At 36.9% G+C, this 11,831-nt stretch overlaps 2 protein-coding genes across 5 annotated transcripts; one reads left to right on the forward strand and one right to left on the reverse strand.

The window, feature by feature from the left end:
* The first annotated feature begins 1,189 nt into the window (after window positions 1-1,189).
* LOC147399018 (protein PHOSPHATE-INDUCED 1-like) lies at window positions 1,190-2,324 on the forward strand. The gene has a single exon (XM_086448405.1). The coding sequence runs from the start codon at window positions 1,281-1,283 to the stop codon at window positions 2,247-2,249; it is 969 nt and encodes a 322-aa protein (XP_086304531.1). The 5' UTR covers window positions 1,190-1,280; the 3' UTR covers window positions 2,250-2,324.
* Window positions 2,325-3,005: 681 nt separating this feature from the next.
* On the reverse strand, window positions 3,006-9,542 carry LOC147399019 (Small GTP-binding protein). Of its 4 annotated transcripts, none has more exons than XM_086448401.1 (11): window positions 9,093-9,541; window positions 7,347-8,094; window positions 6,328-6,484; window positions 6,108-6,162; window positions 5,335-5,402; window positions 5,140-5,244; window positions 4,975-5,046; window positions 4,614-4,727; window positions 3,663-3,803; window positions 3,493-3,552; window positions 3,006-3,341 (listed from the first exon to the last, which is right to left on the reverse strand). In XM_086448401.1, exons 1-11 carry the CDS (start codon window positions 9,426-9,428, stop codon window positions 3,176-3,178), a joined length of 2,022 nt encoding a protein of 673 aa, XP_086304527.1. In that variant the 5' UTR covers window positions 9,429-9,541; the 3' UTR covers window positions 3,006-3,175. The 4 variants fall into 4 exon arrangements, 3 of the variants coding, with proteins under 3 accessions (XP_086304527.1, XP_086304529.1, XP_086304528.1); XM_086448403.1 differs by having other exon boundaries at window positions 7,347-7,948; window positions 9,093-9,335; XM_086448402.1 differs by having other exon boundaries at window positions 3,203-3,341; window positions 3,462-3,552; window positions 9,093-9,542.
* Between the last annotated feature and the right edge of the window lie 2,289 nt (window positions 9,543-11,831).

The raw sequence follows: 11,831 nt of genomic DNA on the forward strand, positions 1-11,831 counted from the left end.
TGTCTACTAGTTTCACCCTACAGATTTATTTTAAAACAAACAGTAGTCTACCAAATCTTTCAATAATTTTCGATAAATACATACCAAACATTTTCAAAAAGGTTCAGTAATGACATGGGATCTCGTGCAAGGAATTGCTCTGTATGTAACTATCGATCTAAGAACTATAAATTCGATAGAAATATACTGAAAATATATGCTATCATACGGTAGATACATACAAAAAAATTCTTTACATGGGGATCCCATGTGAAAAAATGCATTCAGTATGTACCTACTGAAATAATATTGATGAGTTTGATCCTGATTTATTGAATATATTGGAAATTTAGAAGAATTTTGTTCTTTTAACACAAACGATAAAGATAAAAGCAATTTTTAACATGGTTTATTTGCAAAATAATTAAAAAGATGATGAAAATAAATGATAAAAACTCAATTTCATCTATCAAAATGTTTAATTATACGAAATGATGGTAAAAAAAAATAATCATATTTTAATAAATAATGTCCCCACAAATGGATCGAAACACGATCGTTTGATGGATCTCTAAAGAAAAATCAGTTGATTATGCGAAATCGACTGAACTTTGATAGGAATTTTTTATATGGGCATTTCGGTAGGATTTGATATACTTCGAATCCATTGGAGGGAAAAATTGTGTTTTTTCGGTGAGTGATAGGTAGTTGTCCCTTATCATTAATCTTTCTTAAACATATGAACAAGGTTGGAAATTTTATGTTTTCTGTGCGAATTCAAAATCGAAAGAGTCATGCTGGAGTAACATTAAAAATTGATATCGATTCTCACATTGCTGATGTGGAGGTGCACGCTTAGCCATAAATGCTTTTCACTCGTATCTCGATGAAAAGCATCTATGGTTACATACATACATCCACATCAGAAATGTGAGAATCAATGTCAACTTGAATGTTACTTCAGCATTTTCCAAATCGAAATTCAGCATCCGAACCTTCGAGGCAAAAAGCAGAATTGATTATTGCACCACTGTAACTAAGCTGGAGTAGACTCACTGCCTTTTAAAAAAGGAAAAAAAGCATGGCGAACCTTAGCTGTAAACAATGAGAAAGTAAACTTAGAGCTCTTCCACTCACTCCCCAACCCCTCTCTCCTCTCTTTCCTCGTTGTTTCTTCGGCCCTTCCAACCCAATTCCCACCTTAAACCACTATATATAAAAACCTCATTAACCCTCTCAAATCTCAAACACAACAATCTCAGTTTCTCTCCACTTAAAATCTTACATAGTCTCTATTTGATATGGCTTCCTTTGTTTCTACTGTGTCTCTGCAACTCTTCTTCTTGTTCTCTCTCCTCCATTTCTCCTTGGCATCAAGGAGACTCACTGAGTTGGTTCAAGAGCAGCCACTCCTCTTAGAATACCACAATGGTCCTCTTCTCCATGGCAAAATAGCCATCAATCTCATCTGGTACGGCAATTTCAAGTCCTCTCAACGTGCCATTGTCTCAGATTTTCTTACCTCCTTCTACTCCAATACCCAAAACCAACCATCTGTCTCCAAGTGGTGGAAAACCACTGAGAAATACTATCATCATCTCAATTCCAAGAAACCGAATCCTTCTTCTCTTGTGGTTACAATGGGGAAGCAGATTCTCGACGAAAGCTACTCGTTGGGGAAGTCTCTCACCAGTGGGCAAATCGTACTGTTGGCATCAAAAGGTGAGCAGCAGAATGCCATTAATGTCATTTTGACTGCTTCTGATGTTTTGGTCGATGGGTTCTGCTCCAGCAGATGCGGGACCCATGGGTCATCTTCTACTTCTGCAACTTTCAAGGGTGCTCAGGATAAGAACAGGAATTACAAGTTTGCTTACATCTGGGTGGGTAACTCGGAAACTCAGTGTCCGGGTCAATGCGCGTGGCCCTTCCACCAACCTATTTATGGACCCCAGGGTCCACCTTTGGCGGCGCCAAACAACGATGTGGGTCTTGATGGTATGGTCATTAACCTTGCTAGTCTCTTGGCCGGAACAGTGACAAACCCATTTGGTAATGGTTATTTTCAAGGATCGGCAGAGGCGCCTCTGGAGGCAGCTTCGGCTTGTCCTGGGGTTTATGGTAAGGGGGCATACCCGGGCTACACTGGGGAAGTGTTGGTGGACTCGAGCAGTGGTGCTAGCTATAATGCACACGGTGCCAATGGAAGGAAGTACTTGTTACCTGCCTTGTTTGATCCTTCCACCTCGAAGTGTTCGACACTGGTCTAGAAGAGAGATATAGTGTGAAGATAGATGTGTTATATAAGTTTTTTGATCAATAATGTGTTATATAAGTTAGATGGAGATGATAATGTAATTCTTTGATTCATTCAAATTTCTGACATTGAAATACCAAATGTTGTCCTATTTACCAATTCATCCATCATTCACAGCGGCATGTTGAAAGTCCAGAAGAAGGGCAAGAGCAATAGTGCAATAGCTACATGAAATCATGAAAGCCCATTTTAACTTAACTCCCAACTCTATCGCAGAACTGTCTTCACAATCTTCCTTCCATAGAGTTCTTGAACACTGACGTGTTTGAATATCAGTGTAAGAATGAGACCCACTGTGGTGTCATCTGAAACCCGTCATCTTATATTGCCCATCATGCAATTTTCTCAAAATGGCAGCTATCGCCATCGAAGATAAATGAAATATATATCAACATGTATCGGATGCATCACACCTCACTAGCCAAAATAAGAATATATAGCTATTGGTGATCTAAAGTAACCAGGGATCTATAACTGACGATGCTTAGTGGAGTCCAACCTCCTCTCATTTTAGGCTTGGACAAGTTGTGCAATCAATTTTTTAGCCAAATTTGCACTTTCAAGGGCCATGAATAGGAGAAACAGAGAAACCCTCCATGCAGTTGAAGACTAGACCTGATCAGAGTTCAGTTTATGTTGCAATGGAAATAATGGAAGCATGGAGATTTGAATCAAAAGAAGTAAAAAAAAAAAAGACAAGGATAAAGGATTTTACTGAAGGATTAAACTCAATTTTTGGTAGGGAAAAATATTCCATGCTTTTCCAATAAAAGAAAAAATACACTTCTTGCCATTCTAATAATTTAAATATTCCATTGCAGTACACCTTTGCAAAATAAATAAATAAATAATTTTTTAATCAATTACAAATACCTTTCTTCAGGAGACCTTTAACAACTCATGAAAAGCCTCCTGAGGTATGTCCACAGAGCCCACGCGTTTCATGCGCTTCTTTCCTTCCTTCTGCTTCTCCAACAGCTTCTTTTTCCGAGTGACATCCCCACCATAGCACTTTGCAAGAACATTCTTCCTCATTGCTGAAATACTGTCAAACACAAGCCAAAACAAAGACAGACAAAACTAATGAAACTGCTTCAAATGAAGGGGATCCAACATTCATGTTAAAGAAAGAAAATATACAAACAATGAGACAAGGGAAGATAACCTCCTCTAAAGGAAAACTTTAAGTGACTTACGTCTCCCTGGCAATAATCTTCGATCCAATAGCAGCTTGTATTGTTATCTCAAACATTTGTCTGTTAAGGGAAAACATTTAAGGACTTAGCAAAAGGAAGGATCCAGTAGTAAGTTAACTGGAAATCTGAAATTAAAGAATGCTCTCTGAATAAGCTTAGGTATGTTAAACCTGTCAATGAATTTCTTCAGCTTATCCACTAGTTCACGACCAACCCGTTGTGCCTTCAGTTTGTGAACAATGGTTGCCATAGCATCTACAGGTTGCGAATTTAGGAGGATATCGAGCTTCACCATATCAGAGGCTATATAACTGTTAAACCACAACCATCAAGGAATACAGTAAGTTATGTTGATATTTTCTTCACTGTGGCACTTAAAAACAAGTCAAAAAATGGGCAAATATGACAATATAGATTCATTCTTGAACAGTTCCAAGCCATTGCCTTTCTGCTTTCTATGGAACAAATAATTTCTGATAACTTCAACAGTAAATGGTTCGGAATGAACATAAAAGAAAATTTTCCATACTAAACATTAGAAAAACTAAACAATGTCGCTTTGTGCTAGACAATTCTTTTGATGTAAAAACCTGAGTTACATCTTATTCATAGGGTTTCATGTCCACTGAAACCCAAGGTCATACCAAATAAAATCTACTTACTAGTGTGATTATGCAACTCATAACCAAAGGAAAACCATGTCTTCATTATGTGAGTCTTCCCAATGGTGGAAGTCTTGCCAATGGTGGTACTAATCTTTGGTGGTTGCCAATATTTTATGGATGAAGAGTGACCTGCCAAGCTTTTCTATGCTGCATTGCAAGTTCCGAATCCGGAAGCAGGGCTATGTCAGGTTAGTACGTGGTGTAAAACTTCAAATTTTTGTACATGAATCGTGTTTGTTGTTTCAAGCTCATACTAGGGCATTATTGATCTGGCCCCTAGAAAGAGGGGAATAGTGGAACAGAATTCGATGATTTGTGTAGGCAACTCCAAACAGTTGGACCGAGTCTATGTCGATTTAATGATTGTCCAACGTTTGAGGGAGAGATTGTTCGTTGTCGCGGTGGGGGGGATTGACCAATGTCACACACGCACAGAGAGAGAGAGAGAGATCTTACTCTGCATCTTCATAATCAAACGATGCATATCCAGATGTTATACTCTTCAATTCATTATAGAAATCCACAACAATTTCCCTCAATGGCAGCCGATACTTCATAAAAACCCGCTGACTGCACAACAAAACTCACAGAATAAAAATGCTAACCATAGTTCAGTTCACAGAAGGCTAAACAAATAATATTTTATAGACAGTGATTACGCCTATCAGTACTCGGTACCAATCACTCTATGAAGGTGCCACCTTGGTAAGATGGTAAAGTCTGTGAATAGTTACCACAGACCTGGGATCAATACTCCGCCTTCATCAGCTTACCACTTCACAGGAAGCAACATCAATTGTCTTGACTCGGAAATTACCTGTCAATAAATGAGTACTCCAGTTGCTCTCCTCTCCGCTCAGAACAAAGGGTAATTACGGCCCCCACATATCTACAAGAAAATGACAATGAAGAGCTCATGAAAAAGCTTTGCACGTTTTCTAGAAATAAATATGTGATGTGGAAAGGGACAAGCAGAGCTTACTCACTAGGGATAATAATGGTAGCATTTACGGTTGGTTCCCAACACGCTGTTACACGTTTTCCAGGATTTGAGGCCAGTGCAGCAGGATTCTGAACTATTACTTTGCTAGCCAAGGACCAACAAATACTATTAATTGAAGCCAAAAAAAAAAAAAAAATTCATAAGGAGATGGAGACACCATATAACTTGTCTTACCTTCCATCTGAATACTCGAAAAGATATGGTACAGTTGGAATAGTAGAAATGATATGTGCTCCATACTCCTGTAAGTCCATAATATTACAAATAAGATGAGCAAAAAATAGTTCTGTTTGATTTTATAGGCATAAGCAAAAAATAGTTCTCAAAGTCATATGTTCAAGACATGGAAAGGAATAGGGTGATTATAAGTCATAAAGACAAACTGGTTTTGCTTATACGTGACATTCACCCGCTGCATTGAGAGCTCCACTAGAAATAATGAGTTCAATTACTTGTAACAATCATTGGGCAAATCTATGGTTTAAGTATATTTTATTTAATCACCATCTATAAATTTAGTCAGGACCCACATTTTGATGTCCTACATAGGATATCTCCAGGTTCAACTAACAACCTTACACAATGTCCGCAATTCACAAATATGTAATTTACAAACTTTCCACTGGACTATTTGGTGAATTATATTCAACTATCCAAAAGATTGTCTCAGGTGCATTAAGATCCCGATTCATGGATCTCTTGCTTGGTTCTAAAAGGATCAATCCATTTCGTCTAACTCTATTTCGAATTCGATAAATGTTGGTTGATTGTATATTTCCTTGGAAAGGATAATCTTTTGAACTAGATCTACTAAAATGGACCACAATGTTATGGAGCCCAATCCCATACAACCAAGCACCAGTCCTGATAATATTAAAACGAGATTTATCAGAAATATTTACTTGTTTGTATGGGTAAGGAAGTAATAAAGAGCATGGAATCCTTACTTGTTCAAGCCGTTGATGAAAAACATCCATGTGAAGTAAGCCTAAGAAACCACACCTGTAGAAGAAGATAATAATAAGCATAACCAAACTGTTACAGATGAAGCTAAATTCAACTGAAAAACCAAAACCCCAAACCTCATTAATGTCATATCAAAACATAGACGAAGCCCCCTACTTAAAATAACAAACAAACAAGTCCCTCATAGATAGTTATTTACACCTGAAACCCAGGCCAAGTGCCGTGCTACTCTCTTTAGTAACAGAGACACTGGCGTCATTGCACGTGAGTCTCTCTATTGCATGGTTAAGAGCGTCGAAATCAGACCCATCAGCTGGATAAAGCCCAGAAAACACCATATGCTTTACAGGCTTGAAACCTGAATATAGATATAGAGTCACTTTTAGGTTTCCTATGAAATGAGGCATGGAACATAACCACTACAAAGAAGTTCCAGTCAAGCAAATAAGGAAGTATATCAGGTGAACTACTGGTAAATACTGAATTTACATACATAGCAGCAACAACAAAAAATTATTGTATCCAAAATTTAAGTCCATGACTGAGTCATGGTAACAAACGACACAAATTGGACAAATTTCATACACGTTCTTAGAATGCAATGAGCAGAAGCAGTGAATCCAGCTACATACGTCATTCTTAACTAGTGTAGATACATGTATGCAGGACATATTGAAGTATCCTGGTATCATATATTTTCTCTTTTTCATAGAAACCAATGTTGGTGCTTCATTGCTTTTGAAAAAGACTTTACTAAGGGTCATTGGGTCCACATGGATTACCACATTGGCAATCCAACACCACAACCTTCTAGATTTCATGGAAGAATACAGATACAAATCCAGGGTGTTGAAAATGGATGGCTACTGAACTCCCAAATTTAACTCTCTTCTTTTTCAAGGTTCTTAAAATTGTGTCCTCTACATCCCTGTGGCATCAGATCATGTTTTTAGGTGCTAGAATGTGAGCTCACGGCCCTTAGAAAGATTTCGAATCTTAATTCGTCAGTCAGGCTAGCCTGACTTATTGCTTTTTGAAGTGCAGTAAAAGATTAGCTAGGGACAAATTTTAAGTGGAAAAGAAAGGAAAACATTGCTAACAAATTAGTACCAACAAGGCACCAATAGCTATTGAAAGAACAAATCTTTCATAAGACACAAACTTTGGACATGATAAGAGAATGGCATTACTAAGTGAAGTAAAGATAAAAGAAGAAATACCTGGAAGAGGCTCTACAATGCTTTTAGTCTGATAAAGAGTATCACCAACACGTGCTTCTTTGGTCGATCGCATGCCACTGACAACATAACCCACTTGTCCAGTCAAAAGCACTCCAGTAGGTTTGAGTTCAGGATGCATGATCCCAACATCCAAAATGTCATAACTTTGGCCTGTAGCAACAGATGAAATTTTATCCCCCTTGTTCAAGACTCCATCAACAACCGCAACATGACAGATTACTCCTTTGTATTCGTCATAATAAGAATCCAACAAAAGCATCCGTAAAGGCGAACTACTTTTTCCGGGAGGAGGAGGTATCCGCTCAATGACAGCGGGAAGGACATGTTCAAGGCCTTGACCGGTTTTGGCGGAAGTTAAAAGAGCATCGTTAGGGTCAAGATCAAACATGGATTTCAGCTGAGCCTTAACACGATCTGGATCAGCGGTTGGTATGTCAATTTTGTTTATGATCGGAATTATTGTCAGGTTAGATTCAAAAGCAAGATAGAAGTTAGCAACTGTTTGTGCTTGAACACCTTGGGCAGCATCGACAATCAAAAGGGCACCTTGACAAGCGGCAAGAGACCTCGATACTTCATAGCTGAAATCCACATGACCAGGCGTGTCAATTAGATTTAGTAAAAAACGTGGTGGGTCTTGAGTGTCAGTAACATTGTGACCGAAGTTGTGCCTATGGAACATAGTTGCGGTCTGAGCTTTAACTGTTATCCCTCTTTCTCTCTCTACCTAAAAGTATAAGATGTTCCTTAATTAGAATTTCATCTTATAAATAGCAATTAAAATATAGGAAAAAGTTTATAGAAGACATTTATGTAAGGTAATCAACTTTGGAAAGATACCGAAGTCATATATTCCAAATGAATTAAAATAAACTAAGTGTACTAAACAAGAAGATCGCTGTGCAAGTTAGTAGAACCTCTACAGAGCTGTTATCTCAAGACTGGATTAGATGGAACTCATTCCTGATCTATAATGTCCATTAATGATCCAATCAGACTCCAAAACCATTGTAAAGAGGCTACTAGTGTGAGTGAGGCAAAATCCATAAATAAAAGTTTTAAAAAGAAAAAATATAAATGAGACAGTGACAAGAACAACAACGATTACAGAAAAATGCGCATCTCTAACAATTGTTACATCAACACAAAAATATGAAAGATCACAAGCTCTAAAAAAAAAATTGATGGGTAACCTAGACTTGAACCCACAACCTCCAAGTTGTTTTGCAATGTGTCAAACCAACTTAGCTATGGGTCTAAGCCCATCACAAGCTCTAAAATGCTTAATAACTAAGTTGGAAATATCAAAATAACACTTGAGACCACTAAAAAAAAAACACAATGTAAACTTTTTTTTTATGGGTAAGCTAGACTTTAACCCACGAGCTCAAAGTTGCATTAACTTTATGAGCATTTTAAAAGTTTCTCTCAACGACTATGTATCTTATCATCACATCAATAAGGATGCAAGTGGACACGTATAGATAAGCACACAAACTAATCATCTCTAATTTGACATTTTTATGCCTTTGTTCTCTATGGGTTCTTCTATTTTTCTTCTTTATTTGATTTTTTCCAATTAAATAACATCCGAATTCACAACACCTAAAAAAAATATCACTCACGGCACTACAGTAAACAAACCAAAACTCAATTTCCACCATTTTAGGAGGGAAAATTTAAAAAACTAATTCCTCTCGGATCTAATCAAATGAAATGCTATACCTGCAATTTGTCGAGGTACTGTGGTTGACCATGTCCCCTTTTAATCGTCCCTGTGAGCTCCAAAAGCCGATCAGCGAGCGTTGATTTCCCATGATCAACATGGGCGATTATAGAAAAGTTTCGAATCCTTTCAGTAGGGTACTCACTCAAATCAATGTTAATTTCTCTGCTAATGTGACGAGAATTGGAACAAAAGGCGCGACACCACTTCAATCTATCCAAAATTGGGTGTCCACCAAATATAGCTGAAAAGGGGCTAAATGTAGAGGATTCAACTGATAGAGAGGAGCAATTGGATTGTTTAAGGGTCTTTGAAACTCGATTCAAAGAACCCATTTGAGTATTTTTATTTTTATTTTTTTTGCAGAGAATTAACCAGGAGGAGGTTTAGGGTTTCTGTTAGGTTGCATCGTTGAAGCAGGACGCGGGTTCTCCTGATGATGATTCAACACCAGACCTGATTAAGAGAATACCAATTTAATTAAAATAGCTTCTATTGGAGCACCAATTTTTGTTATTACACTCCAATGCCAAAAAACATCAAAAGTTGGGTTGTGTAAAGAATTTTGGTGTGGAAATAGATTTTGAGTTAACTATGATTTTCTGACATACGCCTCTATTACAAAACCGTAGATCATTCACTTTGGGATACGTAAAATCATAAATCTTTTTCCTGTGTATCCCTAGGCAAATGATCTACGATTCTACGATGAGAGCATCAGATCATCACGACTCATAGATTTTTTATCAATGGGAAAAACTTTGATTTTTAATAAATTAAGGGTCCGTTTCAAAATTTTGAAGAAACCCTCTTCCTCTTCGTTGGATTATATGTGGTATTTCCAAAGACGTATTTCAAATTCGACAGAAACGTAAGGGCATGAAATAAAGTCTAAATGCCACATGTCTTGTAACGAATAGAGTTCCTTCAAATTTTGAAAGTGGTGTCCCGTTCCCATAGCAACACATAGTGCCTATATGGCACTTTTTTGATTGGAGATTAAATGCATTCGGTTGCGTGCCATGTAGAAAATGATTTGATTTTAACTCCTACGGTTGCGTGCCATATATATACACATAGACAAAGGGAAAAAATACAACTAAAGAAGAAGGTCATGATGATCAATCCAAAATAAGAAAATGATCAAAGAACTATAAATCTATAATGTTACAAATACAATGCCTCCCAACTAAAATGTTAACAATTTGATGGAACTATTCAAGAATCTCTTGAATGATTCAAATAGTGCTAATGAAATTTTTACAAATTTTCTCATCCACTTAACTAATATAAAGTCTAATAAGAGATTATCTGGTGAAATTAGTAAAATGGTTGTGTATTTTAAGGAACTAGAGTTTGCTCGTACCTACGGCAAGAGCATCCTCTTTGGGATTAAGGGGTAAATGCAAAAAATAAAATATAATTAAGAAGTATTATTAAAAAAAATTAGAGGTTAAAGGTAAAAGATGAAAATTAATAAAATGAGTTAAATGAGTAAAAGAGGAAGAGTAATGTTGGAATGGCCTCAGTGAGGGACATCTTGATGTGGTAGCAAGCGCATGCCTGTAGATGTGTTTTCTTTGAGATACAAATAAAATGCATTTACTGATATGCGCACCCCACCATGTCAAGGTGTCCCCCGTGTGTCTCCCGCTGAGGTCACTCCAACATGACTCAAGGAGGAAATATGATAAAATCAAAGGGATGGAGAAGAAAAACAATAAAATGAACCCTACAAAAAATGGTTGGATTGAATGTTTATCCTAACTGGATGGAAGTTCGTCCCTTACAAAAGTGAGTCCAACAATTGTGTTTTATTATATAATTTATTGAGTCATCTATAATTTAAAAATAAAATTACGATTTTATTTGATGTATAGTCGTTATATGAGTAATTTGATGGATCGGGGCAAAGAAAGATGTACTTGTATCCAAGCCCTACTTCGCTCACAAGTATTTAGGTTTATTTAAAGGTTGCCCAATCCTAATCATAAATCGTACCTAACCCAATAACTTAATAGGCCTTGTAACACTACCCATACCCAATCCATAGTTGGGCGAACCAAAACCTGACCCATTAACAGCCCCGTGTTCAACATTTAACAAATGTCAATTTTTGATATAGTTACCAAATAATCTTATGTTCAACATAGTAATGGATTGGTTCGGTACCAAATCAGTACCAAATCACTATTAATACAAAATCTTTGGCATATGATTCATATCCAAGTCCTATCAAGATTCACTCAACCCAAAATCAAACCAACACTGTTCGACACCAAGAATTTTTCTTTCAAAAAATTGGATTGGGGGAATAAATACCTAAGGTTTGGGCCTTGGTGGGAGAGAGAAGAAAAAACATATATAACCAACTACAAAGAGACTTTCCTTCATAAAATCTTTATGAGGGATGAAGAAAAACAGTATCCTTAATTTCTCTCAAAGAACCCTCCAAAAAATTTCTCCATTTTCATTCTTTAATTCATCTCTCCTCAATGAGTTCACTTAGAGGTCAAACCTTTTAAAGAGAGAGAGAGAGAGAGAGAGAGAGAGAGGGGTTGAAGATGATGGATTTTGGGAACGAAGGATTGGGAGACTTTATCGAGTTGAGGACAATGGGATTTAATTTTTATTTTTATTGAGAGAGAAGGTTTTGTGTTAGTACAAAAATCGAATTGAATTATCATCGGATTAGGTTGAGGTTTAATCGAATTCGATAAAAAAAACTATCATATTTT

The sequence above is a fragment of the Akebia trifoliata genome, chromosome 7 (assembly GCF_017979445.1).
Source record: "Akebia trifoliata isolate Shusen 1 chromosome 7, ASM1797944v1, whole genome shotgun sequence".
Classification (NCBI taxonomy): Eukaryota; Viridiplantae; Streptophyta; class Magnoliopsida; order Ranunculales; family Lardizabalaceae; genus Akebia; species Akebia trifoliata.

What these genes read in the sequence shown, in the direction of transcription:
- LOC147399018 (XM_086448405.1), top strand. Translation starts at nt 1,281, where the DNA reads ATGGCTTCCTTTGTTTCTACTGTGTCTCTGCAACTCTTCTTCTTGTTC.
- LOC147399019 (XM_086448401.1), bottom strand. Translation starts at nt 9,428, where the DNA reads ATGGGTTCTTTGAATCGAGTTTCAAAGACCCTTAAACAATCCAATTGC. An exon ending in GAGTACTCATTTATTGACAG is followed by an intron (nt 4,728 to 4,974) that starts GTAATTTCCGAG and finishes TTTGTTGTGCAG; the next exon opens with TCAGCGGGTTTTTATGAAGT. An exon ending in AAGATTATTGCCAGGGAGAC is followed by an intron (nt 3,342 to 3,492) that starts GTAAGTCACTTA and finishes TGTGTTTGACAG; the next exon opens with TATTTCAGCAATGAGGAAGA.